At 39.3% G+C, this 27,313-nt stretch overlaps 1 protein-coding gene across 3 annotated transcripts; it reads right to left on the reverse strand.

The window, feature by feature from the left end:
* Positions 1–7,012: 7,012 nt before the first annotated feature.
* HCFC2 (host cell factor C2) lies at positions 7,013–27,131 on the reverse strand. 3 transcript variants are annotated; one of them, XM_069807438.1, is made up of 16 exons: positions 26,945–27,131; positions 24,722–24,870; positions 24,169–24,329; positions 22,904–23,112; positions 22,319–22,403; positions 21,148–21,251; positions 20,384–20,572; positions 18,956–19,141; positions 18,429–18,532; positions 17,244–17,406; positions 16,028–16,228; positions 14,734–14,804; positions 13,373–13,510; positions 11,820–12,005; positions 11,050–11,335; positions 7,013–9,959 (listed from the first exon to the last, which is right to left on the reverse strand). In XM_069807438.1, the coding sequence occupies exons 1-16, from the start codon at positions 27,108–27,110 to the stop codon at positions 9,934–9,936; spliced, it is 2,424 nt and encodes an 807-aa protein (XP_069663539.1). In that variant the 5' UTR covers positions 27,111–27,131; the 3' UTR covers positions 7,013–9,933. The 3 variants fall into 3 exon arrangements, with proteins under 3 accessions (XP_069663539.1, XP_069663540.1, XP_069663538.1); XM_069807439.1 differs by lacking the exon at positions 24,722–24,870 and having other exon boundaries at positions 26,945–27,118; XM_069807437.1 differs by lacking the exon at positions 7,013–9,959 and having other exon boundaries at positions 9,973–11,335.
* Between the last annotated feature and the right edge of the window lie 182 nt (positions 27,132–27,313).

A 27,313-nucleotide genomic window follows, 5' to 3' on the forward strand; every position in this document is an offset into this window, starting at 1 on the left:
GCCCCTTCTGTTTGTATTCCATTTATTTCAGACCGTCATACCCTGTTCTTGATGTTCCCAGATTCGCAATGGAAAAAACTGTAGCCTCAGCTAAGGAGAAGCTAAGAGAGGTTTGGCAGTTGGATGTGCAGAAAGGGGGCTGAGGTCATCAGTCACATTTGCTTGAAACTAGCTATGTTTTTCAGGCTGCCATCTCTTCTGTGAGTTTAGGTTCAAGTGTTTGGAGTTTGTGGTGAGCAAAGGAGCTGATACTGCTTTGTTTTTTTTTCTTTCTCCTCACCCTCACTCCAGGAATAGAACTGCAACCAACTTGCTCATTCACTTCCTGAAAATACACATGTAGAAGTAATAGTACAACACTTTGGTTGATCTCTGAAACCATTCACCTAATAAAGTTTGCAGGGTAATCTAGTGCTGGTGAAGCAAATGTGGTCTGAGGAAATACTTGCCTAATTTATATTAGCAGTAGCACAACCACTGTGGAGTCTCCATTTTTGTTTAAGAACTGATATGTGTTTTCATGTTTCTGTTTGTAAGTACTCAAAGTTTAAAAGTAGCTTAGACCCAAACCAAGAGTGACCATTCCTGCTGTATCCCATCTGTTTCTACAAAACTGCTGTGTTTGGTTCTCTGACTGTTTTGTTTGAACTAACAAAGCCCCAGATTGAGCTTGAGACAGCTGTGGCAGCCTATGCAAAAACTTGGAGAAAGGCTGCTGGAAATAGCGGTGATGTTCAAAGATCTTCTTCCAAGAATGGTGACGTTTTTTAGGTGTCTTTCCATGACACAAGCAAATTTTATTGCATTAATTTTTTTAATGAATTTCTATGTGACTTGATGCTTCTGATCTTTCTTTATAGAGTGCTCATGTTGTCTTTAAAAGCACAGAAACACTGTTATCTCTAGCCAAAATGCAGTTCTGAGAAAAGCTAATTTAGATGGCATTCTTTTACATCTCATTTTCATTACAGGCTTAATGGGAGCTGAGGCTCTGCCTTTACCAGTCTTGTTGATGTATGTATGCATCTTTACTATTTTATTTATTCCTCTGTTCTGATCTCTACTGAACACTAAAATACATGGCTGGATGGTGTAGCCAGAACACAGATGGAGTTGTGGCATGAGGCAGTACATCCTAAATATCTACTGACCCATGCTTATCTGCCTGTAGCTGAAAATCAGTCTGAATTATGTGGGCTATACTTTAAATAGCAGTCTTCCTTGAACTGCTCCCTGGATACACTGTGCATCATGTCAGATTAGTAGATGGTCCCTATCGCAGAGTTTCAAGATGATGCTCATTAACGTGTTGTAATGATAGATAGGTGATGTCTCTCTTGCCTTTGGCAGGAGAGGAAGCATATGGGCGACTGCACGCATACAGGAGATTCCTCAATACAAAGCAACATGGAGAGCAAAGGGGAAAGCCAAGGGCTAGTATTTTCCCCAGCACCTTGCTGTCATGATAAGAGCTGGCAGTAGCCTTGCTTATAGCTATACAATTCTTCATTTTGCAGAGCCTTGAATGTGATTAATGCTCTAGCTAAGTCACGTAGACTTGCTGCTTCAGTTATATTTACAGTGATAAGACAACTTGCTTTTAAGTCACTGCATTCCCAAATGGTGCAGGCTAGACTTTTTTCAGGTTTGATTTGTACTAAGTAGAAGAAAGGAAGCTTTTCACTTAAGTTGAAGTGAATTTTCTTCTGTTTAGAAATGAAGAAACCCCACCTGTACATAGATTCTAAGATGAATAATGCTATAGGGAAACTATATTTTATATAGGGCCCAAGCAGTTCTACAGGAAGAAGTTAAACATTGATACTGTGGACAATGGTTACTCTTATATTCCTGTTTCAGGCTGGTTTGGTGAAAAGAGCAGTGGTGAAAGGATGCCTTTTGGCTGTGGTACACTTTAAGACATGTACCTAGTTGAAAACATGGACTAATGTCTCCTCTTTGAAAATGAGATGGTGTTCTGGCATAATCATTCACACTTCCACCCTTTAAAAGGCTGAAAAAATTATACTTAAGCAACTGAATATCGATCTGTTTACCTATTGATTTGTGAAATTGGCATGATAATGGACTGCAAGATCACCTCTGACCCTCAGTTTGTAAAAATTTAATGGAAAGCTCTCTAGAAACTCGGTGCCAGTTCAGCTTGCACTGACATCCAAAGCCAAATGCTCTTGGGAGTGAGGGTGGTTTACCCCTATGCACAACGGTTTCCAAATTGGTGCCAGCTGTGCTGAGTTTATTAAATTGCAGTCTCCAAGTATGGCTGTGGAGGCAGGGAGAGAGGTGAGGCAGTGCACAGCAGCCTGGAGGGAGTCAGCTACACTGGTTTAGGAAATCTTCCAGGCAAATTGCCAGGGTCATTTGCTGGAATATCTTATTGCAGCACACTGGGCCAGAGGATCCATTTATCGGGAGCAACAGCACCTGATTTGCTTTTGTATGAAAGAAAACTATTGAAGGTTTAAATCTGTTGGGCAGAGGAGCATCCTTCAGGCTGCTAATCTAATCTGTGTGTGCCTAATACTTAATGTGGCCCAGCCTGTACGGTATTAGAGACAGCAGCTGACTTTTAGGACAGAGCTGCCTGAAAGGGTTTGGTTTCTGGGTAACAAACCACAGTTAATACATGGCTCAGTGCTCAGGCCCAGAAGGCACATCGACAACAGCACATTGCAAACAAAGATTTAGCAGCAGTTTCCTCCCGGTCAGATTCAGCCCAGGTTTTTGGTCCTTTGCAGGGTTGCAGACCACTTTTCTCCAGAAATCACTGGGTGCAGCGTGAGTCCTCCCCTGCCATTGGGGTAAAGGTGACTAAAGCACTTTCCCGCTACCCCTGAACTGTTATCAGTGTGCACAATAAAAGGACAAAAAAGGGTTGTTTACAACCTAAAGCAGTTCCTTGCCCTGCCTCAGTACACAGGTCTCCCCAAACTGAGGGTAGGGCATGGAGCTAGCCACTGGTTGGAGCTTGCCCAGTGACAACTACAGCAGCAGACTAATTTCTTAGATGTATTTGCTACAGGTGTGTCTTTAGTATGGCAGAAACAAGGCAAAACTACAGAAGACCCTTTTTTAAATCAACAAAATAATTCAGTAAATAAGGGCAGGGAATCTGAAAGGACACAACTGTGATGATGAGAGTATCTCTCACCTGAAAGGAAACAGTAAGCAGGAACAGCAAATAAAAAGCAACTTCCAACAGGACACCTAAGACTCACAGTTCAGATATAAATGCTGTCATTCAAAATACAACTGCAGCTAAAACATGGATGCCGTTTTATGCAACAGCAAATTAGGAGGAGTATATAGCATTTTTACTCCTCCCTGCACCCTGTGTGAAGACAAATAGTCAACCCCATCAGCGCTTATCTCCCACCACTGGTGAGAAGCACGTAGCGCAGATGAAGGACTCTGGGAAGCACAGGTTTGCTTCTGCAGCGTCTGACTCCTTGGCCCGGTCATGAAATCCAAACCCACCCAGATGCCCGAGTTCCCTGTGTAATCTAACACATCGGGAAAAGCAACCTGGTGAGCGGGAAGCTGCCTGGAGCCAGCCAGTTGGAAAAGCTAAGTACAGAGGGAGAAGGGAAAGGATCTGAAATCTCACCTCTAGCCAGCTGGAAAGCATTTCTGCTACGGGGAAACAGGCTCCGTCACTTTGGGATGAGAACATGGAGACTGCGGGGTCTGGGGAGGGCTGCATCAGAGGATGAGAGTCTGCTCTTACTCTATTCAGAACCAGCAGCAACAGCCACGTTTTACAAGCCAAGCAGCTGAAACTCATCCAAAACGTCTCCTGAGTGGATGCAGTGAGATCAAGTTCTGTACCCCCCAGAAAAAGAAATACTGACAATAACTGGCATTTTTGTATTATCTGGCGTGGCAGCTCCCACGTTGCTTCAGATGGCTCAGCAGCACCTTTCTACAGCAACTTCATCTTCCTAACCTTCCAATAGCAGCACAAATACAAGAAACTGATATCAGTAACTAATCTTTCAATAATAACTACATAAATAGTCTGCATTTATAATGAAACATTTATGCTATAGCGTCAGTAGGTGACACCTCAATCTGTTGTTAGATTGAAATTTCAAGTCTTTTTTTTTTTCCAAGACAGTTGTTCCTAGGCTTGGAACATTTTCCTTCTAGAGCAGACAGCATATAAAGTCAACATCTAAAAGTCTCCCTACTCAGGCAAAGTGCAATGAAGAAATAATTACAAAGCTGCTACTAAAAAGAAAATATTGGGGTACTTCTTTATGCTGCTCAACAGTTACCAGCTACTACTTGTACCTAATAACTTTTTGTTAAAGGAGAATTATCAGCACTGCATGTAAGAGTGAGGTGGTTATCCTAAAAGGCAGTTAAGAGTCCCTGGCAAAAACCATTTAAATGAGAGAATACAAACAAAAAAAGAGGATGCAAACAAAAACAAGGAACTGGTGGTTTTGAACCTCCTAAGAGGGCACATACCCAGTGTGCCTCTTTTAAAAATCACTTGGAAGTAATTGTATATCAATAACTTCCATCTGTGGATGACAGTATTTTATAATTTAATCAAATACAGAAATAACTCTCTGAACACTACTTACCATTTGGCACACACTGAAATGCTTTGTCTCTTTTTCTCTTTGAAGATACCATATCCAAGCCTTAATTTTCATTTTAAGGAGCTGCTGTACCAACTTAGCAATTATGTCATATATTAAAAGCAGATGCTTGCGAGAGGCAAGAGCCCCCTCAATAAAAAAAATGACAGCAAACTAAGCCCAGCCCCAATTCAGTAGATTTTTTGTTTGTTAGTAGCAGGGCTGTAACTGCAACAAGTAATGTGAAGTACTTCAGGCTTTTGAAGGATTTTGGGAACAGACCAAGGAGCCACTTAGCACCTTTTTAGATGCCAGATTTTCATGACCTAGCATTAGGCACAGCTGGGCCCACTAGCTCAGAGCTCTCTTGGGCCTTCCTCCCATCCCAGCCCTCCTCTTCCTTCCCTGTCTCCCCCCCCATGCAGCCCAGCCCCTCCCTTTCTTCTGCTCTGCTCCTTCTGCCTCTTTGCTCAGCTGATGAGCCCAGCAGAGCAAACTCGTACCATCTCATAGAATCTGAACTTAAACTGCGTGCCTAAAACACATCAGCATCCCTCTGCCTCGTGCCTTCAGGCACGAGTCTCCCGTTATCCCTCCTTCTCTGCGCAGCAATTCCCACTACTGACAATAGCAGCACAGCCAAACGATGGCTTTTGCGCTTGGCGGGGGATGTGCGGGCAAGGACGGCGAGGGAGAAGGGGGCGGAGGGCGCTGGGTCTCCAGCACCAAGCCCCACGGTCCTGGGTACCCACGCTGTTTGCAGCCGAGGCTCTCCCCCGACCCAGGCTGGGGGCTGACACTTGGCCAGAGACTGTTTCCAAGCGGGTTCAACCTCCACCCCTTGGTTTGGGGAAGATGAGGATTCAGCCTCCTGGACCCTTCCCTACCGCTTGTCCTCGGGCCAGGCAACACACCTGGGCTTGGGTTGTGATTTTTATCGTAGCGGTGTTCCCCAGGCCAGGCCTGGGTAAGGCCACAGCAAGGGGCTGCAGGTGCAAGAGAGAACTTCCCTGGCTGAGACCGGACACCGTTCATCCACGCTGGGATCTAGCTGCGTGCCCAGCTCACCCCCACCTGCCCCACAGCACGCTGCGGGGATTTCCTCTCTCTGGAGGAAGCATTGGAGGTGCAGTATCCTAAAGACTCATTCATGGAGAAAGAGGATCCATTTTGAGCTCATCTTTCGACTAACTTTGGAAATTCTAATAAAAGGGATCTCCACCTAGCTTCAGATCAATGGAAAGCACACCAAAATGAAGATTTTGCAACTACTTACAGGAGGAGGAACACATTAACTGCTAACACAATGCCAGCAGTCAGTGCTCCACCCCTGCCCCAGGAATCTGGAAATGCTTCAGTGTCAGAACTGAAAGCCACAGAATAAAAGCCCTGGCCTTTACCTCACTAGAAAATGTTATACAAATACACTAGGAACCAGCTAATGGTATTAAAAAAAAAAAAACAATTCTGAGATGTTTTTAAGGTAAATTCATACAACAAATTCGAGTCTGCCTTAAAGAGAAAATAACTCCTACTTTGAGAATCTTATTAACAGAAAGAAAAAAGCAAAGCACAATGAGGGAATTCTTCACTGATGGTTTAGGTTTCCCCACTTGTTTTCCACTAATGCAAGGATCACAAATAATTGAAAATAAGACAGACGCTTACTCTATTGTAATAGCTCGGAACACAAGGAAGGAATCAATTTGGAGCAGACAGCTTTTAGCAGTTTCTTATGTTAAGTCTCTTAAAGAGCTCTAGAAACAATCCTGTAGACCTTTCAGTTCACTCACTCACTCCCCTGCTCCTAGAAACATGTTATTACTTATTTCCCCAGGAGTTCCCTGTATTCAACTGCCATAGAAGTTTAGCAACTTGCCCTAAGGCTGTGACATTTTGAGCATTTGGACACGCACGTAACTCACACCCTTCCTAGAAGCCTCCTGAGCACGGTAAGTGCTCACTCATATGCCATCTTTTTAACAAACTGTAACAAAGCAATACCAATCGCTGTGTCACTCATTTTGAACAGCAGCAACATAACTGCTGTAAAGACGGGGGAAGCAATTTCTAAATTTAATTTCAGAGGCCGCAACCAGCAAGCTGCACGGCACAAAGGCGTGGAAGGGGGCAGAGTAACGGTGAGAGCACAGTGACTGCAGGAGGAGGTGGGGCGGGGAAATTGGGGAACCTCAACTAAGAAAAAAACCCAAGAAGTAACTTGGCAAATAATTTTTCTGAAAGAGTAATACTCAGTATTACAATGCTTATCATCAAACCGCCCCTCCCCCAAAGACAAATATACTCACTGTCTTCTCTGTATCATCCCCTTTTCTAAAGAAGGACAGAAATTGGAAGTTTGCACATGTACACCTTTGAAAAAGCAGACATACACTTCAGTGTTTACAATGCATTTGATAGGACAACCACTTTATTACAAAGAACAAACAATGCTTCAAAATAAGACCGATCAACTTGAATTGTACAAAATGTCAGTTTCCTTGTAGAGGTCATTAAGTAACAGGCTGTAAGACTAAGTTCACGTCAAATTCGCTATCCTGAAATATCAGATAACAACAGTAATACTTATTTAATCTTCAGAGTTTATGGCATGATCATGTGCTCTACTCCAAACTACATTCAAAAGATATTGCTATAATTACTTTGAAAACACAAAGTGTAGGTTATTGTTCACTTCATTTCCACTTTCACAAGAACATTCTTAAGGTGAAGCTGTAGCAGTGTCTGCCGTTAACTGGCACGACTGTCCTATACTTACACAGTCACAACTTCCCTAAGGAGTTTAGTAAACCTAGACATTTCTACAATATGGATACTGTCATCTGATAGATTTCAGCTTCTGTTACATGTCCTTTAGTGATATATGAAATAAATGGATAACATAGATTCTTGAAGAGCTGATGTCAACAGTCTTCCAAACAAATTTAAAATCAAACAATCAATATTTGTCTGATATCTAGTTGATAGGCAAACAGGTGGGATTTAGACATTATAAATACAGTTCTAAAAAACAGACCACGAAGTGTATTTTACAGCATGTACCACAATTTCATTTGAAAGTAAAACTGTGAGGAACCAAAGATCTGCATATGATCACTATTCAACGTCACCCAGCTTGGACAAAGAAGAGAAAGTGACATCTTATGTCAAGTCAGCTGAAGAAAGCACACTTACAAGGAAATTATACTTTCATTGAAAACGCCACAGTTTTACCCTTTGGTAGTTGTGACATACCCACTGAAAAAGAAATTGTGCAAAGCATGTGAACCTAAGTGCAAAAAAAATCCACCCAGACATACCCAACAGATTTTATTCTTAAATAACAACTCTACAATCACAGCTATCAACCAACAAAATCAAAGCCACAAGTGTTTTCTCTAAAGGCTTCTTTCACAGTACTAATAAGAAAAACCAAGTTCTATTCTTCTAGTTAACAGTTCATGTGTACGGTATTTTAGTTATCAGACAGTATTGGTAGTGAGATCATAGCTGATGAAATGGACCATTAAAATACAAATATCTTAAAGCCAGTTAACTTCAGGAAAAGTCCTATACATTCATACTATAAACACCGTTTAAAGTGAATCTGGGATATCTGTCATTAACACAAGGTTCTTCTCTGGAGTAAACACATGTGTATTACTCCTGTGCCACACTTAACACTATTATAGCGATTTATGGTCCCCAGCACTTTTTATATGCTGTTATAGCATGTGATGTGTTGCAATAATTAAGGCTGTATCAGCACTTCCATTATAACCCTGATTTTCAGGGTAGCTAAAACTTGGCTATTAAATCTGCTCTAGGATACTTGAGCTGTTAAATCTCTAATATTTTAGTGATACTTCTCCCACCGAACCAGGCACATCATTTATTTTAGTTTATATATTTACAAACGCTCTTAAGACAAATTTAACTGGCAGAGGCAAGAAATTCTACCATGATGTACAGTCTTTTGGCATTCGGGGCAAAATTAAAGTGCAAAGTATAAACTTCATTGCACAGTAAATAATTTAGGTTTTATTTTAAAATAAATCTTATTTAGGTGCCTCAATCTATTCACCTAGTGACCTTGTCCAACTCAGCCATTTTCCTCTACACTTTGGTAAACATAGGTTTATATATAGATACATAAATAGCATTTAAAATGTTTACCTTTATTTCACTACTGTGAACAATTTTTTTCTTTTAGCGTAGGAATGGATCAACCTATTCCTAGAAGTAATGCTTGTTGAATTTATCAGCTAGCTAGTTAATGTAAAATGATGCATAGTAAAAGGGAGATACTGAACTTGATTGGTAGAATATACTGGTAAAGCAAACAAGCACTTAAGAAGATTAACTGGAATAAATATGTTGAAAGTTGCCATATAATATGTGCAAAATTGCTTACCATTTATTCTAAACTTTGGTTAAAAGTTTCAGATTGAAGTTTTACAGAAACATTATGGAAGCAACACAAGTGATTACAAACACAGGAATGAGGTAAGTTATTATTAGTGCAAAAAGCAAGCATATGCTAAAAGCAAAGCATATGGATTTAAAAAAAAGAGAATGAATCTCATGGAAGTTTTAATACAAGACCAGAAAGGTCTCTTGTAAACATTGGTATTTACAAGTTTGAGATTTGTACAACTACAAAAGGATAATTCTAAATATTAGTAGTGCATTTACAATGAATTTATGTTTTTTTGTAATACGAGAAATGACTAAGTTTAACTTTTTCTTTTAAATCTTCAGGGGATATCTTTCAAGATTAAGATATTTGTTACAAATAGTAGAAAAATCATTTCTTTACAAAAAAAGTATATATTAAAATATTTATACATTTTAAGTTACTATATAATAACTGGAAATTTTTGCCTTGTACTCAGGCACCACAATGAAGAATGTGGTATAAGGAACTGAAACCAAACAGAATTTGCTCATATATCAAGTCTTACGAATTATCTATGCAAGATCTGTAGCAATCATGGGGACTCTACCTCAAATACTACTGTATGTGCCAATTTTTTCTTTATTTATTTTTAATTTTAATTTTAAACTGTGTATTTTTTACATTTTCACTACCAAAAAGAGCTACTGGATAGAGTATGGTCCTCCACCCCACCATCTTCAATATAGTTTCTATATGGTACTCATACCTGAGCAAGGCTGTGTAACGCTGATGTTTCAAACGTAAAAAAGGTTATATATTTTTAAGATAAAAACAATGCAAAAATAAAATATTTGTAGCATTTACAAATAGTACAAGAGTTACATTAAACACTACATTCGAAACTCGAGATTCATTATGTTGTTTCTACTTTGAGCTTGATGTTTTCATATCTGCAAAAAGAAGGAGACATTGTTAAACATTTCATTATTTCACATGGTGTACACGGTCAAATAGTTTCAAACAACTACTGCTTCAGAGCTCTGGAATACAGGTCATAGTCAAAACCCTTGCCAATTAAAGGGTAAAACCAGCATCCGAATACTAAACATTACAGAAGACAGCTTCTTCATTGTTGCTCTCCATCTTAGAAAAACACACGTTAAAAAGCAAGCAGTGGTTGGTGTATCCAACTGTTCGCTTTTAACCACACCCTGTGGATCACAGCCCACAAACCGAGAGGTCAGCTAAACCGATACAACAGGTCATTGCTCCCCAAGGGGGTGGCCACACTCCCCTTGCTCTGCCCTTCCTAACCTTCCTCCAAGCTCACAGGACCTCTTGCTGAGCAAAGCCAGCTCACAACCAGCAGAAAGCTAAGCCTGAAAGCAGAAGAGAGGAGAAGCCAGCAAAACTTCTTGTTTTGAGCCCCTGGACTGGCTTACTTAAAAGGTGAGCCAGAACTGATCAGGCTAAAAGCCAATCTTTATATTCAGTGGATCCATTCCAATCCCCAACTCATCATGAGCCTGCACAAATTCAAGTGCAGGGACAAGATGACAAAACCTCTTCTGGCTGCAATACAGACTTTAAAGTGTGTATGTGTCACAAAAATGTACCTGACATCACCTTATGAAAAATTTTGCTAATAAGGACGGGGGAAAGATTGAAAAAAACCCTGATTACACCCATGCATGTAACTGTACTACTTCTTATTGGAATGAAAAACTTTAGAGCTGAAGTAAAGCCCAGGGAAATCAGAAGTTTATTAGGCTTTTATTATTTGAGGGACTGGGTAATACTCAATAACCAACATTCCAGTACTTGCTTGTCTTTGCTTGTGAACAAATATAAAAAAAAAATTTTAAATGTTATGCCAAATTCAACAACTAGATTTTCTTAAAACTTCTACAAGGAACAAAACAACATTTGAAGAACTTCACATGCACTACTGAAAAAAGTACTGGTTCTAGAGACACAATACACCATTTTCTCCACTACAGCTACAGCCCATGTAAATGCTGCGTCTGACATCGACTTTACCTTGAAGCCATCGAACCTGCGTGGCTGGTCCGTATCCTCTCTCATTCTTTGCAGAAATTCTGAACACTATAGCAGGTCGGGAAGTGTAATCAACATGAGCATTTGAAAGCTGGGCAGCAGTCACTATACATGATGTTTTAAGACCACAGTATATTCTCATAAATACAAGCTGACTTGGATTTTCCTGTAATTGTGTGGAACGGATTGCTAAGTAGGCAGAATATTCTAAAATGTTTCCAGAAGGTGAAGCAGGAGGCTCCCAAGAAAGATGAATACAGTCTACACTCTGAAGAAAAAGGGAGAAAATGTGATAGTATGTAGGCAACCATTAGATACTCAAATATATATATATATAATTATATATACGTAAAAATACAAAAAAAGCTCTAAAGATCATCTGAAAATTCTAGCCTAACATCATCAGTCTTTGGAAGTAAGGATGAGTCTTTTGACTTTTTTTATAAGGCATGGTAAAGCCCTATAGATTTAAGGATGCAGAAAGAGAAAGTCATGGGGCAACTCTCAAATGATTGAGTAAGATGTGTATCTGGTAACATGATCATTAAGTCTTAAAATAATTCTTTAAAGCAAATTTCTTAAATAATATTACATTGACCAGAATTAACCAAGTAAGCATTTGACACTATTTTATATGACAATTTTAACTTGAAAAAAAGCACAACAACAAACCAACAAAAACCAGGAGTTCTGAGATTAAGCTTGTGACCAGAATTTTATACATCGGTACTGGAATTACCTATATGTCTCACCTTGGTGATTTTGACTGTTGAAGGAGCTCCAGGAAAACCTGGAATGCAAGTCTTGAATTCACTGATTTTACTGAAAGGCCCAACACCACAGCCATTAATTGCAGCAACTCTGAACCTGTACACTGTGCCAGGAAGAAGATCCTGTTTCTTAAGTAATCTGTAGTCTGGTACATCTGCACTTTCCATCTGAAAATAAAGCAACATTTGCGTTAATTTTTAAAATATTCTAAACACAATTAGCTTAAAAAAATATAAAGTGGGTAGCAATAAACTGAAGATTAGTAAGTTTAATTGAAACTGAAAAACTATCTAATACTTTTGTACTTAAATCAGAATTTACAAAAAGGTTCTGACTGAGGCACTAGCTCAGCTCAAAACAGCTGATCTAGGATGCAATATGGGACTACATCTCTAACCCACCCACCCCCTGCATTTTTCAGTCATTTAAATTGAACTGAACCTCTTGGTTATTTTTACTTGGGAAAGTAAAAGCAAAGTAGCAATTCCAATTGTATAGCTTATGATTTAATAGGCATACTCTTCTGTCCTAAAAAATATTTTTCTTTCAAAACCAGTTATTCCTACAGTTAAGAGTTGCAATTGTTGCATAGATAATCAAAATGTTTTTAAAGAAAAGCACTGCAAATTAGTAACATTGAAGTTTCTGAAACATTATGTGCTACTGTACTTCCATGTTTAAAATATGCATTGATGCATCCTTGAAATTTCCAATGGAACTATTTTCCTTCTGAATAATGTACAAGAAATCACAATCAATGTAAACACTGTAAAATGTACTACACTCTTTAAAACTAAGATGTGCAATATTTATAGGGAAGTGCTTTCAAAGAAAGCGTTCTGTGTTCTTTTCTTTTTGTCTCAAGAAAACATATACCCATCGTTTTTGTTTACAGTTCGCTAGGACATCATTAATTTACACTTTCACCATCAAAACTGCAACATTTTTGCAAGTTTCACCCGTATAGCATTTTCATATATAAACTTATATATGCAACAACATTGTTAGAGAAATCTAATACAAAACCCACTACGGTTTCATATCCAGTCTTTTTAAACAGCCTAGCCTATGTCTTATTAGTATCTTTAACAATTTTTAAGCAAAGATTCTGGAAACAGAGAAGAAACTTTGATCGAAACATTTCAATGCTGTACTGAAATAATGTATTAAGAAGTTGTGAGGTTTTTAGTTTTTAAGAATCTTCACTGGTTTGAAAGCTCACTAAGTTTAATATTCTTTCTTAAGGCTAGAAATAGAAATATGGAAAGAATTAGCAATAGCAAAATAAGATGTTCCATATTATCATACAAAAACAACAGAAGAAAATTCATCTGGTTTAAGAAATAGTAAAAAAAAAAGTGAGCAAAATACATGAGGAACTACTGGTCACAAAATACAAAACTCCTGTAAGCACCAGGTCCTGCTGCAGTATCAGAAAACCCCACATTTTGTTGTCAACCATATGAGCAACAGATTCCAAAATATGTATGTGATATGTATGTGTAAGTTATGTCAGACAAGAATTAGCAGCTACCTTGTTAGAGATGCTCAGCGTTTCCTCTGGCAGCAAATAGAACTGGCTCACCACAGCGCTGTTGTTCTTAAAAATTCCAACATCATACCACTGCCGGTCTCTTGGTTTCACCGGTGCCATCTGTCTTTGTGAAGTTTTCTAGTGTTTGAAGAACACGTTATGTAGACTACGCATACTTCAATGTAATGTAAAAAAAAAAGTGAAGACTCTAGCATATGTAAGAGACAACCCCCTTTTATAGCAGTCTTACTTTCTTCAAATGAATATACATGTATTATTAAAATACTGTTCAAAACCAATGGGTTCTTACACATTGATTTAGACACAGTCCATCATTTAAAAAAAACCCAACAGTTGGGATGTCACCTCTGACATTTTAGTTTAAACAGGGAGGGGAAGAAGTTTAAAGCTGTAGAACTAGGTGTCCGTAGCAGCATGTAGTTGTGAGTTAATTTCACTCAGAGGTCAGAAAGTTCCACAACATGGTCCAACATCAGTAGCTCTACCTGGGATTCAGCTACACCTCAGCCCCAAACATACTCTCTTTCAAGGCGCTGCTGAACTTGCTTGCAGTTGAGAACAGGGCCTCTGCTTGTGGCATGGGGCAATGGTGATGGAGGGCATGGGAACTGTTCCTGACTGGCCCAGAAAGACAAACCATCTTTCTCACTTGTCTCCAGGCACCAGGGAGGGTGCTTGCATGGTCAGTGTGCCCAGCACAGACAGGCCACTATCCTGCTAGCATGGAAAACGGGCAGGAGTGGCAGCTGCTCTGGGCAAAAGCACCCCAACCCTTTAGTAGCAGCTGCTTCTTCCCATCCTTAGCTCCTCTCTTTTGGTGGCAACAGTGGCACCTTGGTTTTATGTATTAAGTTGTAAGCAGGTGAAATAGGAAGCATTTACTTTTTCAGGCAGTATTTACAGCTTGCATAGCCAGTCCCCATCTCCTCTAGGGAAAAACATCAAGATGTCAGTTTAGTTATGTTTCAAACCTATAGATCACCAGCTAACACTAGTCTGATCATACTTCATTTTAAATTCAGTTGTGCATACAGAAGAATATTTTACATTTGCACATCATGCAGCAGAGAGATCATTCCACTGTGCCAGTCAATAAAAATGATTCAACAGCTGAAACACATACTTGGATCTCCTCCCGACTACACAACTGCTACTTAGACTCAAATCAAACACACACAATGCAATTAGTTTTACAACAGAAATGCTTACCCCTGTATTATTCACTTCAAGCCCTAAATATACACTGCTTTTCTTTCAGAGATATAATTAAAGGAAGACAGGAGAGACCTTACAACTAATCAACAGAACAATAAATACAGCATATACTTTGTCAGACTTACAGAGGAGTGTGAATCATTTGTCTGTCCAGTGTTGACCCTTGTTGAAGGCATGATACAAGCAGTTTCAGCAGCTAGAAACAAAAAGTTATATTTAAAAAGCTTAAGTGATACAAAAAATTTAACACAAAGTCCACAGAGTATGAAAGGCGACCTCAACAGCCATCTACAAGTATTTGTTGCAAAAGTACGTCTCAGACTTCTTTTGCATGCAGTTCTATTTATAACACGTCCAACTAATTTTGGCTTGCGTCATATTCACAGAACAATTGTAAGAGCCTGGCATTGCAGGCTGCTACAGATAATACAAACAGAAAGCAGGACTCAGAAAATCCTAAAAAGTGACAGAATTATGAAATCAATATGAAGTATTTGTGAACAAATAATCTAAATGCCAGATTGAAGCACATACTGATGACATTGTATGAATAGTCTAAGCATGAAATCTTAATCTGAATGCACTGACGTCAATACAGTCTGAATTCTGAACATAAGCAGTTAATCTTTAAACAATCCTAACAAATGGGAAAAGAACATTTATTAAATTTAATATGGAATCTTAAAAAAGATAAATCAAAGCACATAAGCACATGAACAACACAAGGGAATATTAGTATTCTATACTTGTGTTTCTGGGTTTTGCTTTTAAAATACAATACTGTTTGGTAAAAATTACACTACTCACACAGTGTCAATAAGAGAATACAGTTCTTTAGTTAACACTCAAAACAATAGCAAGCACAGCCTGATGATTGATATTCATGAAAAACAAAACTTGAAAAACTACCAATATGTTTAGTTTCTGCATTGCTGCTTATTTCAGATATTTCAAGCAGTCTGTGAAGAGGTCACCACATTTGACTAGCAGTGAGCTAGCCACGTGAACTGGCCATATTTGTTATAGAGGTCAATTGTTTAAAATCAAAATCATTTAAGGTTTGTAGTCTTTTGCTGACTAAATAAACAGACAATCACCGAATGAAAGCAAATGTGCTGTGGGCACCAAAACTGGCTGCCACTGCTGTTTAGAAAATAGGCTTCTGCATAAATGAAGATTTAAATGACTTTTCATTTACAGGAAACAAAGTGGTTTGCAAACATATAAAAGGAGTATCCTGATTTTAAAAGATGTTTAAATCATAGCAGAGATCATCCAGGCTGCCCAAGGTCCTCAATACCCAAAGCTCTATCTCAATCCCAGGTACTAGTCAAGATGGGAATCCCACCACACTAGAGGAACTCTGATGGCCTTAGATATATATGGCTCAAAATACAGTATGTGAAACACATTTCAAACCTTCAGATTTTGAATTGAATGTTGTTAGTGAAGTTTCATCTTTAACAACTGCCCCATTTGTACTTGATGATTCAGTTTTAACAGCCTGCTGGGTTACCATAGTTTGTGTGCTGGAGACAGTACTGGATACAGAAGCATCAGGATTTACAGTTCGTTTGTCCAAGTCATGTAATTCACCTACATTTGCTGAAGTCTGGGGACCTTAAAAAAAGAAAATATTAACCAGAATTCAATACTGACAACACCTAACAAATCTCAGCTTGATCTAATGGCTTTAGTTTCATACAAAACCAGAGTTTAGCTCAGATTTAGATTAGAATTGATGTGATTATATTAATTGCTAATGCTTTCTTTAGGTATGTAACTTAACAAGAGTCTGTCTGCACAGTCATAAACAGATATATGTAAACAGTCATATTAAAATGGCAATTTCATTTGTTTTAAGCTTGCTATTCTGTATCTATTTGGTTATGAAAGGATTAATTTGGAAAAAAAAATCCTAATATAAAGTATCCACACAAATCAGTATCACAGATTTGTAACTATCAACTTAAGATTAACCACTGTGGAAGTCTGTTTCTCACTTAGCGCTAAGATCTAAAATTTCCACACAATACTTAAATTACACTGTGAAGAAAATGAAAATCCAACAACCTATAAATTACATGAAAGTCAGATACAAACAGATCAGGTGATTGAGCCTGGATTCACCACACTGAACTTAAGGCACTTCAGTGAAATGCCTAAATCAGTGCCTAGTCATCTTCTATTTCCTCTACAGTCAGACAGAAACATGCTCCTCTCTATGTTGCCTAAAAATTTACATCGGCTAATAGCTTTTCGCTATTAACAGACAGAAGTAGTGTCAAAGAGAGCCTGGAGTTACTACTACCTTAACGTTGTAAAACGAATCTGGCCCTGTCAGTCTGTTCTTTGATGTTAAAAACTGCTACTTATGTTTAAAGAGACACATTTGCCATCATAATAATGAATATATTGAGAATTTCATGTCCCTTGCAATACTTCAAACAACTTAAGATTTCATTTTTCCTTGTATCTTCTAAAAATATGTACAGTAATAACTGGCACAAGTTGTTTTTTTTTAAACTACAAAGGCCTCTAAAATATTTTTAAATTGCAAGACAGAAATTTAAAGTTTATGAGATTAATTTTAACTCTCACTTTTTAATTAATTTTTATTCTATAGTTATCTTACTTGAAGTACAAACAGGCAAAAGAGAAGGGGCATTTGATTCTTTGAATCCTGTAGCATCTGCATGGTTTTTCATAGTCTCCTGTGTAATCTTGTTTTCAGGTGCTGCAACCTTTTCTTTTCCTTCTACTTTTAATAATGAGTTGGATGAAAGGGAAACTTGGACCTAACCAAAACAACACATTTGTTAATGTTTAACTGCAAAGTTCAGAAATTTCAGTTGCAAACATGGCATGAAAATGCTTGCTCGAAAACAACAAACAAAAATTCTCCAACAAATCCCCCTAGCACTTTAAATTAAAACAAGAAACCAAACCAACCTCACAATCCACCTTACCTTAGCCACTATAAAACAAAGACTCAAACTCTAACTTGACTTGGAAGTGTCCCTGACACAGACTGAATTTTATCTGAGAGCGAACTCACATTCTTAGGTTATTAAATGGAAGTTCACTGACGCATACATTTAGTCTGCTGGGGGTACTTGAGGGGATGGGAAAAATCACAATTACAGAGGCTTTCAACCTTTGCTTTCCTGGCACATACCTAAGACATTTCTACTGTTAGTAAAATTTATAGTACTTCTACATGTGTTTTCTACAAGAATACATTATGGATCCCATACAGACCTGAGGCCCTACACAATTAAGAAAAAGTCTGAATTTCTAAAAATGTGATCCTTTAGCCAGAGTTTGTTCTCCCTTTTATTTAAACTGGCAAAACAGTGGAACATGTACAACTGCACAACCAGAATAGATAATAATTGGGTTTATACTGTAGTAGGAACCTACAACTAAGCAGACTAGCATAAAAACACCAACAAAGAAGGAATTTGCCTTATCCTTTTTGCCTCCCACATTAATTTCACCAACATTTGGAGCATGAATAGTATTTCTACCAGTATCAGGCTCCCATTTAGCGTTCTGGAAGTCAATACAGTTGCAGTTTCCTTTCTGCATTACCAGGAAGAAGACTTTAAAGACTGTCTGTCAATCATAAAAGTAAAAAGAATGTAAGAAAAAAGACAACTACTTCAGCAGGTGCCTTTTTTTGTTTGTTTGTTTCATTTTGTTTTTTTTCTAAGGCCTAAAAAGTATGCACGGACTTTTAAAACTGAGAAAGTCTTTTGGCAGTTCTCTTGCTTCCCACACTACTTTGCCACTTAGGCATTTTTCAGTTTACACTTACATTATTAGGAATGACATTGTTTGTTTGGCTGGGATGATCCACCTTCATTTCTGGATAAGGGACACTAGGCAATGATTGTGGACTTTGCTGTAGAGAAGAGCCACCTTTCAGGTAAACAAAAACAAATTTCAATCAGTTACATAAAACCTAATATTAATGATGGTTGGAATCCAGTAAGCAAGAGGGAGACCCAAAGTTGCCTCAAGGAAGACTTGGTTGTAAGACTGAAATGAAACTGCATGGCCAAACAGTCAGATGGAATCCCTTCCCAACTGTGTCTTTTCTCAAATTGTGCCCAGCACTGTACTAATACCTTCATATTCGGATAGCTGCCCAAAACTGACAGATAAAAGTTAAAGCTGAGTTTTCCATAATTATGATGCACGCATTTTGGGAATAACCAAAGAAATAGGGTCTCTCTCTCTCTCTCTCTCAAAATTATTTTTTTTAAAAACAAACTCATATGAATTACTTACACAATCCTCTACCTTTACACAAACATTAGCATAATGTGATCTGACTACTACCTTGTGAACTCAGCACTGATGTCTCAGGAACCCCAGTACCAGGTATTCCAGCCACTGATGGCACTGGTGAGTCAGCATGTAATTGAAGAAGATATCCTTCAACCGTAGGTACTTCATCCCATTTCACTTGAAAAGAGTTGGTGGTAGCTCTAATCAGCTGTACCTGTGATGGTGCTGGAGGTTTCTCTACAAGAAACCAATAAAACACAGATGGCATGTTTGAAATTGCCCTCCTTTATCCATTTAAGAAATATCTATACAATGCAAGCAAAATCAATAGCTCCTTTTTCACTTATGTACAATATATATCAGATTCAACAAGAAACAGTTGTCAACGGCAGCAAGTCCAGTCAGAGAATTATAAAGTGCCATTCTAGAGTTTTAAAAAAATGCAGAAGTTTTGATGCTGTGTTTTTTAATGGCTCTTCTGCTGCCAGCAAGTCTTTGGGTTGTATATACATAATTATAGGGATTACAGACATAAGAGATCCTTGTCCTTTCCTAAAAGGCTGCATGCAGCTCTTTGGCTCCTAAAGCTTTACGTATTCTTGGAAAGGATTCACAGAGGACTGTGCTTCCTTTTTGCTTGCTCTCTGTAGCTAAAGCAAGCTTTCCCTCAAACTTCTGCAGAGGCTGAAGCCTAGGCATGAATCAATGCCAATGACCTCCTCCTCTCACTTGCCTTGATACCTGACTAGGCTGCACTCTCAAGCACATGCCTCCCCTGCTACTCTTTCATCTTCTGACCTTCCTGAGGAAAAAAAACAAAGGGGGGAGGGGAAGAAAACACGATCTCCTAAACATTTCACAATCTCCAATAACAATTCTCATGCTTCTGCTTAAGCAGGCAACAACTCCCTCCCCAAATTACTATTCTAGTTCCCTCTCTCCCAATACCATCTCAGTGTCCTGCCATCAAGCCAGCTACTAACAAGTAATTAGTGCTCCAGAATTCCCTTCAGCTCCGGGAACAATTTGGTCCTTTCTCAGATTTGACAGTATCTTTTTGCCAAGTCCAAGAGATGAGGAAGCAGCAGCAGCAATGATCCCAAGAGAAGGAGAGGTTTGGTAAAAAACAGTAAGTAGCAGCAGAAAAGATCACCAAGAAGAGAGGCCAGGTACTTTGAGTTTAGGTAAAACACCCTTTAGCACCTTGTATCTACTGACTATGGCACGCAGTGCAGAATCTAGCCACAAAGTTCTTTCAGAGGCTTTAAACAAGCCTTCCTAATTTTTTTCAGTTTAAGTTATAGCTGTAGCCTTCAAACAATCAACAGTGAAGTGTGGTTTACTTAAATAAGCTTTAAAATTTAAATAATCTTTGAGTTTGCTACAGCTTTTGATGTTCTCATCATCAATGATGCCAGCTTCCCATACGTTAATAAAATATGGAACATAGTACAAGTCTCTTGTTTATTTCTGACTCACCAGTATCAAGGTACCAAAGATCTTTGCAGCAAACTTGATTGTTCCAAGCTTTTCTGTAACCATCTCTACCACTCCAGATATACAGACGAGTGCCAACCGCTACAGCACAGTGTCCTGCTCTTGGCCCTGGTAACAAGTTACTTTTGTCCTCCTGGCAATCTGAGATCAGACCTATCCATTCTGTGGTATCTAGTAAATGAAACTCAAAAAATTTAGTTTCTAGATGTTTTCCAAAACAAGCAATACAGATGTTAATACACTTAACTGCTCAGAGAAAATGAAAATAAATCACCTCTGGTTTTATAGACAATTGCATTTAAATTTGCAATATTACAAAGAGAAGGTCGCTTTCCAATTAGTTTGCAAGATACGATCAATTAATACAGGATGAATTTTCTGACCTCTGGTTGTCTCTCTCAGGCAAATACAAGATCAGAAGTTGAGGATTCAGGGATAGTACTATCACGTTTAGAAAAAACTCATTTCAGGATCTGTCTCTTGTGTTATTCTATAAATGAAGAAGGAGTATTTACATTACTTAGTATTAAAGTTGTATTAACAAAGATTTGCACTAGCAAACCTGCTGAATGTGCAAAGAAAAATAAAAAGAATCACTTTAGAAAAAAACTGGCATCTTCTTTAGTCAGCTAGGATTACAACTGTGTATCCTACAACTTTTCTCAAGGTTTTCAAAATATTTATTCTACTCTGTTAAGAAAGTATTGATTCAAAATGCCCACTCCCAGAAAGGCAGAAACACTAACCCAAATTAAGATAAGAAAATGAACCGGTACATTTCCATTCACCATCATGAGCAGAAATATCACCTCCTGCTGACTGTGGAACCCATCCACCAAAAACATACATTCTGAAATACAGGAAAAGAGGGAAGAGGGAAAAAGAAAAGAAAAGCCAATTAACATCCAGATCTGCTGCATGTGCTCTCTCAAACTAGGACAAAACAGAAATTTTCCAGTGCTTTACAGTTCTGGTTTACAGCAGGTTTTATTTGTGTCTACTGTCTTTAGAAAGACAACTACCTTCTGAAATTTCTGAGTAAGTTAACTGACTAAAAAACCCAACCAAACAAAAAAAAACCCCATCCAAAACTCCTCAAACAGCTTGCCAGAAACAGAAGTTAATATTGTATCTTTTTACAAACCACCAAACTGCTAATACTCTCCAAAAATGACGTATTTACACAGAATTTCTACAACCCTTTACTGCAGACCTCTTAATAAACCATTCTAAAATTAGAAGACTGGTATCTAAGTCAGATATCAAAATTTAAAAACATAAGGCAGGCTACAAATGACTAACATTTTAAGTAAATCATAAAAAGCTAAGCTGTTTGATCATAAGATACAAAGCTTTCACACTTTTTTCCCCCATTGCCTCTTTCTCTTCATGCCAGCTTGTAAACTGATATAAAATGGTTTGAAACCCATGTTTAAAAGTCCACTTTATCAATGTTATCTGCCAAAACAAACCATATTGGCAAGAAGCAAAGTAATGAGGAACAGACTACAGAAAAACTGGCCCATAAAAACGTGGAATGGTTTTGCCTAGAACTGGTTCTACTCTTTGGGCAGTTTCTTCGCATAGCTAGTTCACTGTGTCACAGACACAGAGGCACTCAGGTTGGCTCCTGACAGCCAACTTGGGTCCAGCTGAGACCACCCCAGAATGCACAAAGGTGAATTAAGAAGCCTGGAAAGCTGCTTGTGGGTTGGGCAGACTGTCCTGCTGGACAGAAACACAGCTTGATACCCTTAAATTAACAATGGTACTTTTAAATTTCCACTGAGGTAGGATAATAGAAGCAGAAAAGTATTCTACAGGGCTGATGGTTTATACTGAGCAGTAGTGGATAAGCATCATCATTCTCCTACTAGGTGTACCTTTCTAGAGTTGAGCTTTTAACAACAGACATACTTGTTTCCTATTACATTGGCCGTATGGAGACTGCGAGGAAGTGGTACTGTCCCTTTAGTTTCTGGTCTTGACCAGGTCATGGTTTCTAAAAGAAAAAGAATAAAAACCCTCAAAAAACTTGTTACTGTATATTTCACTACCTGGATTTTAGGAGGGAAGATACCTCTAGCATTTAACAAAACAAAATTTCACCTTTTCAAGAAGGCCACTTTAAGAAACAAGGCGCAATAACAAGCACTAAAAGCTTCTTTTAAAATTCACAGGAAATACTGACAAACTAATTGTTTATCAGTTTATGAAAAAGATATATTATGGTTTCATTATGGTTATTCAACTTGGTTATCATAGTGACAGGCTTTAAAGCACTCTATGGAAACAATCTCGCAGTGTAACCAAAATCAGTGAGGATAATATATGCAAACAATGCTGTACCTATTTAATTCCAAAAATTAAGAAAAGGTTAACACTATGGTGTAAGTCCCAATAATATCTGCACTACATCATGTCATTAATCATTATATACTAAAATTTTTCCTCTTAGCCAGTAAGGCCACTGCACTGACTTCTACTGGCAAATCAACTCACCTATGTCAAGTTCCCAGAGATCATTAAGCCGACAGCCACACATCCCTCCAAAAATATACATCTTTGGACTTCCCAAATCTTTTCTGCAGTATACGATGGCTGTATGAGATTCTCGGGGAGATGGCAAGATCCCTTTGGTCACAGGAATACTCCAGCCGACAACGCCAGAACCGTGTTGCAGCTCCAGTTCATAGAAATCATTTAAATATCTAGGGTATTATTGTCAAAGTATGAAAAATTCACTTATAAGCAAGATTACAAGTGAGCTTTAAACCCTGACCACTTCCAAGTATTACAGACTTCTGTCTTGGGAGAGTGTAGAATTTTAAAATCTCAAAACCTTTGATGGCATTGTGGACAGTACCAAAAATAAATGGATATAAAACAAAAAATGAACTATTATAAGTTGTTGCCTCTAAGGAAACATGCTTTCATATCATACTTGATATACTATATTACATGAAAGAAACATTCAACACTGGTAAACAACATTCTTAGCAGAAATTACTACATATGCAGAAGCTTGGAATAAACTGCAAAATTGTGAGCAATACATGATGACATGGGACATTAGAGATGAATTTCTGCAACTCTAAGGCAACAAAGGTGAAAGGAAGCTGTTTCTTTTCTGATGTCTTCAGGCTGGCCAACAGAAAATTAGCCATTTCTTGCTGAATCTATCAGCAAGTTATTTTTAGGTAACGGTCTTTGAATCTTGGCATTCATACCAGATATCTCTTGTTTACTGAGCTTAAAATTGTCAGTTTATAGCTCAGTGGATATAAACGCTCTGAACTGCAGGTGAATGTGGATATAAAACTTCAGCATTATAGCACTGCTTGCCGATAATAAAGGCAACTTCAGCTGTTATTTCCAAAAATTCCAGATGAATTCATAACTGTTCTCCACAGCATTATAAAAGAAACTTCCATTGTGAATTCCCTGATTAGTCATGAGACTTTGCTGATTTAAGTAATTCTAACAATAAAGCCATTCTTGAAAACATCACCCCAAATACTAGGAAAAATAGCAAAGTCTACTCAGGTTTCCCTCCAAAAGTGTCAGAGCTGTCAGTCAGTGTTACATATTGTGGGATTAGCAAAAGAAATACTTAAGCTTCTTAGCAAGTAACCCCTCCACTGCACAAATAATCCAAATGTGAGTACTTGGTACGCAGGGCAGCCTCCCTAGAATGTTCCTCTTCAAAGCTGTCGCATCTAGTAATTTATTTTTAAAGACATTGAATTCAAACTGTATCAGCATACCTGGGAACGTTATTATTTGAATCTTCACTTTCATTTGCCAGGCCACCAAATAAATAGCACTTGTTACCATATAAAGAAAAGCTGTGGCCAAGTCGAGGACAAGGTGGTGATCCCGTGGAAGGAGCTTGAGGTTTTACTTTTTTCCAGAGCCATCGACTTGCCTTAAAGACAAGAAAAATATATTCAGACATATCTTCATTTATAGTGTTTCATTGTCAATAGAATTCAGATAATATTAACACCTGTATATTTTCTGAATTATTTTTAAGGGAATGTTGGGCTTTTCTTAGGATATACATTAGGAGGGACATGTAAGAGCTAACCTTCATAAAGTGTTAAATATTTTATACTTATTTAGACTAGATGGAAGTCTCTTTTTCAAAGTTCTTTAGATTTCCACCATCTTCAGAATCTAGTTAAAGAGTTTATTCTTTCTGGAGCAGAGCAAAGCTCATCAAACTTTCCTGTTCAGTTGGTAACACAAAATGTGTTTGTTCATAAATAGATAAATGAAGTAGTGCTCAAAACTGAAACATCTTCACACATTTCCTACCTGCAATTCATATAAATCATTACTGTATCTTCCATATTCAACCATTCCTCCAAAAACTAGTATTCTGGTACCATCACAAACAAATCCATGTGCTGCACAGCCTGGAGGAATATCTCCCCTTACAGCAGGAAGGAACCACTGATTTGTAACTACAGTAGAGGGAAAAAAAAAAGAAAAAAAAAAAAGATACTTCAAACACCGAGAAGGAAAGTGTATTTTTAAACAACTCTGCTTTCTAAGAATTACCTTTTACCCATAGATAACTGTGAATGGGCTGTTTGTTTGACACCAAGTTTTAACTGAATTAAAACTTTTTTTTTTTTTTTAATAAAAAGAAAGGCAAACACCGCTATCAAATCAATGTTACTCAATATATGAATGAGCATGTAAGGTCACTGTAACTAAGTCAGTTACCAAGGGTCACCCAGCAATTTAATAGACTTGCCAAAAAAAGAGGCTAATGAGGAACCTAAGTGCAGTTCCACACAAAAGACATAACTACGCTAACTCAGAGGGAGCTAGCCCTAGAAACAGAATTATTAGAGCTACAGCAGCATGGCAGTGTGCCTGGACTTAATAGCCCTACTGAAAACCTAATTACACTGTTCTGGGACCAATGTTAGCATCTACAGAGCACTGCACTGATACATGGGAGAGGAAAGGCACAGAGGCAAGAAAGAGCAACCAAGACTGCCTGATCCAGCAGCAGCATATTGATGTTCAAACTGTTCTGGGATGAAAGAATTACAGGAGATATCGCCTCCTTTTTCCTACGCTTTTTTCACGAGCAAGAAGAGGAAAAGTGTGAAATTAGAAGCTTCCAGTGAATGTTGCTGCAGGGGATTAAGATGCCCTTGATGTGTGCCAGCTCCTCAGAAGTCATCACACTCATAGCAAGAGCAATGGACAACACCCCAAGCTCAAGCAGCCAAGGTTACAACCCTGCATCTTAGCCCCCAGAGAAAAAAAGGTCCGTTTGGGCCAAACACTCATCTGGGAACCGGAACAACTGAGTTATGATCCTTTCTGTCACTGCCACAAAGGGGAAACACCTTTAGCAGAAAGTCTAAGCAGAAAAATAAAAAAAATGATGTTAAGACTCACTCAAAAGGCACCCATCAGAACATCTGTTCTGATTGATAGTATAACTGTAATATCTAAAAGCTTTCTTTACATTACTTGTCAAAACACAAAGGTTAAAAGAGATTTTTTTTTTTTCCTCCCCCCAAAAAATGTGATCGAATACAGCAGATCTTTTAACTACCATGGAAAAAATCTGCTTGGAAGAACTCTAACACTAAGCATTTTCCTCTTAGTAAACTACCTCCAAAACATGTTTGTGCTCCCAGATTTTATCTCAAAAACACTCAGCAGAAATACCATCTTTTTTTTGGAGGGGGGGAGAGGGCATACGATAAGAATAATTTTTGAATGATTCTTAAAAGTTGGCAAGTTAAAAGGCTAGTTAACATGCTCTCACTTTCAGGCTTTTGGTATGTTGCATCAGCAGCCAACACCGGCTGACTGAGCACAGATCAGTCACCTAACCCCCCGCCCCATCTCAGCCCAAGCGCTGAAATTACACAAAAGTTTTCCAGCCTCATACAGCATCCCGTACAGTGACTATTTAGGGATCTAATCTTTCACGAATAAAATCGCTCTTGGGCAGCTTCCTGTCTGGAAAGGCTCCCAATGCCAACATGTTCACTTTTCTAACCAAGATTTCTATTTCTGCGTGTTCAGCTCTCATTAGCTGCCACCAGAGGGAAGAAGGGGGATCTGGACAGTCGAGGGGACTGACTAATCCAGTCAGCAGCCATTCAGCCGAGACCTGCCAGGGCAGACTCCGCAGCTCAGGACGACGGGCTGGGAAAGCAGAACACCCGCGAGGCGCCTAAAGAGATTTTCCAGGTTCCTTTTTTCCCCAGAAAGGACCGACATCAACCAGGGCGCAGCACAACCCCGGAGAACCCCTCGCCCAGGCCTATTTCCCGCCCGCTCCCCCCTCAGCGCCAGCGGCTCAGCCGAGCCCCCCGCGGGCAGTCCCGGGGGAAGGCAGGCGGCGATCCTCCCTCCCTCGCTGTGAGGAAACCGGTGTCCACCGGCAGCTAAAGACATGACAGCCCCGCCGCCGTGTCCCCCCCGGCCCGGCCCGGCCCGGCCCCGCCCGCTCCCTGCCCCCTCGCCCGCGGCGGGCCGCGCCCGCCGCCCCGCCCCGCGCACCCGTGTTGTAGACGTGTAGCTCATCGGCGATGCCCTCGTTGCCTCCCCCGAAGATAATGACCAACTCGCGGATAGCGACCGCGCGGTGCCCGTGGCGGGAGCGCGGCACCGGCCCCGTGAAGGAAGACACCCGCCTCCAGCTCAGTCCAGCGGCGGCCGCCGCCATCTTACCGCCACTCCCACAATGCACCGCGCGGCCGGGGCAGGCCGGCGGGGGAAGGGGGAGCCGCGGGGGGGGGGCGCCGCCGCGGGTCACGTGACGGCGGGCGGGCGGCGCCGGTTGTCGTCCTCCCTGAGGTGACCGGGGCTCGGCCGACAGGCGCGGTGGGGGAGTCGCGTTTTGGCCCCGCCGGGGACTCGGAAGCCGCT

This window comes from Haliaeetus albicilla, chromosome 19 (assembly GCF_947461875.1).
Source record: "Haliaeetus albicilla chromosome 19, bHalAlb1.1, whole genome shotgun sequence".
NCBI lineage: Eukaryota > Metazoa > Chordata > Aves > Accipitriformes > Accipitridae > Haliaeetus > Haliaeetus albicilla.

Bases quoted from the DNA above. Each gene is read 5' to 3' on its own strand.
- HCFC2 (XM_069807437.1), bottom strand. From the start codon at position 27,110: ATGGCGGCGGCCGCCGCTGGACTGAGCTGGAGGCGGGTGTCTTCCTTC. The intron at 19,142-20,383 runs GTGAGTCAGAAA...GGTTTCTTGTAG, and splicing joins TCTTTGGTACCTTGATACTG to AGAAACCTCCAGCACCATCA. The intron at 16,229-17,243 runs GTAAGATAACTA...TCTTTTTTTAAG, and splicing joins TTTGCCTGTTTGTACTTCAA to GTCCCCAGACTTCAGCAAAT.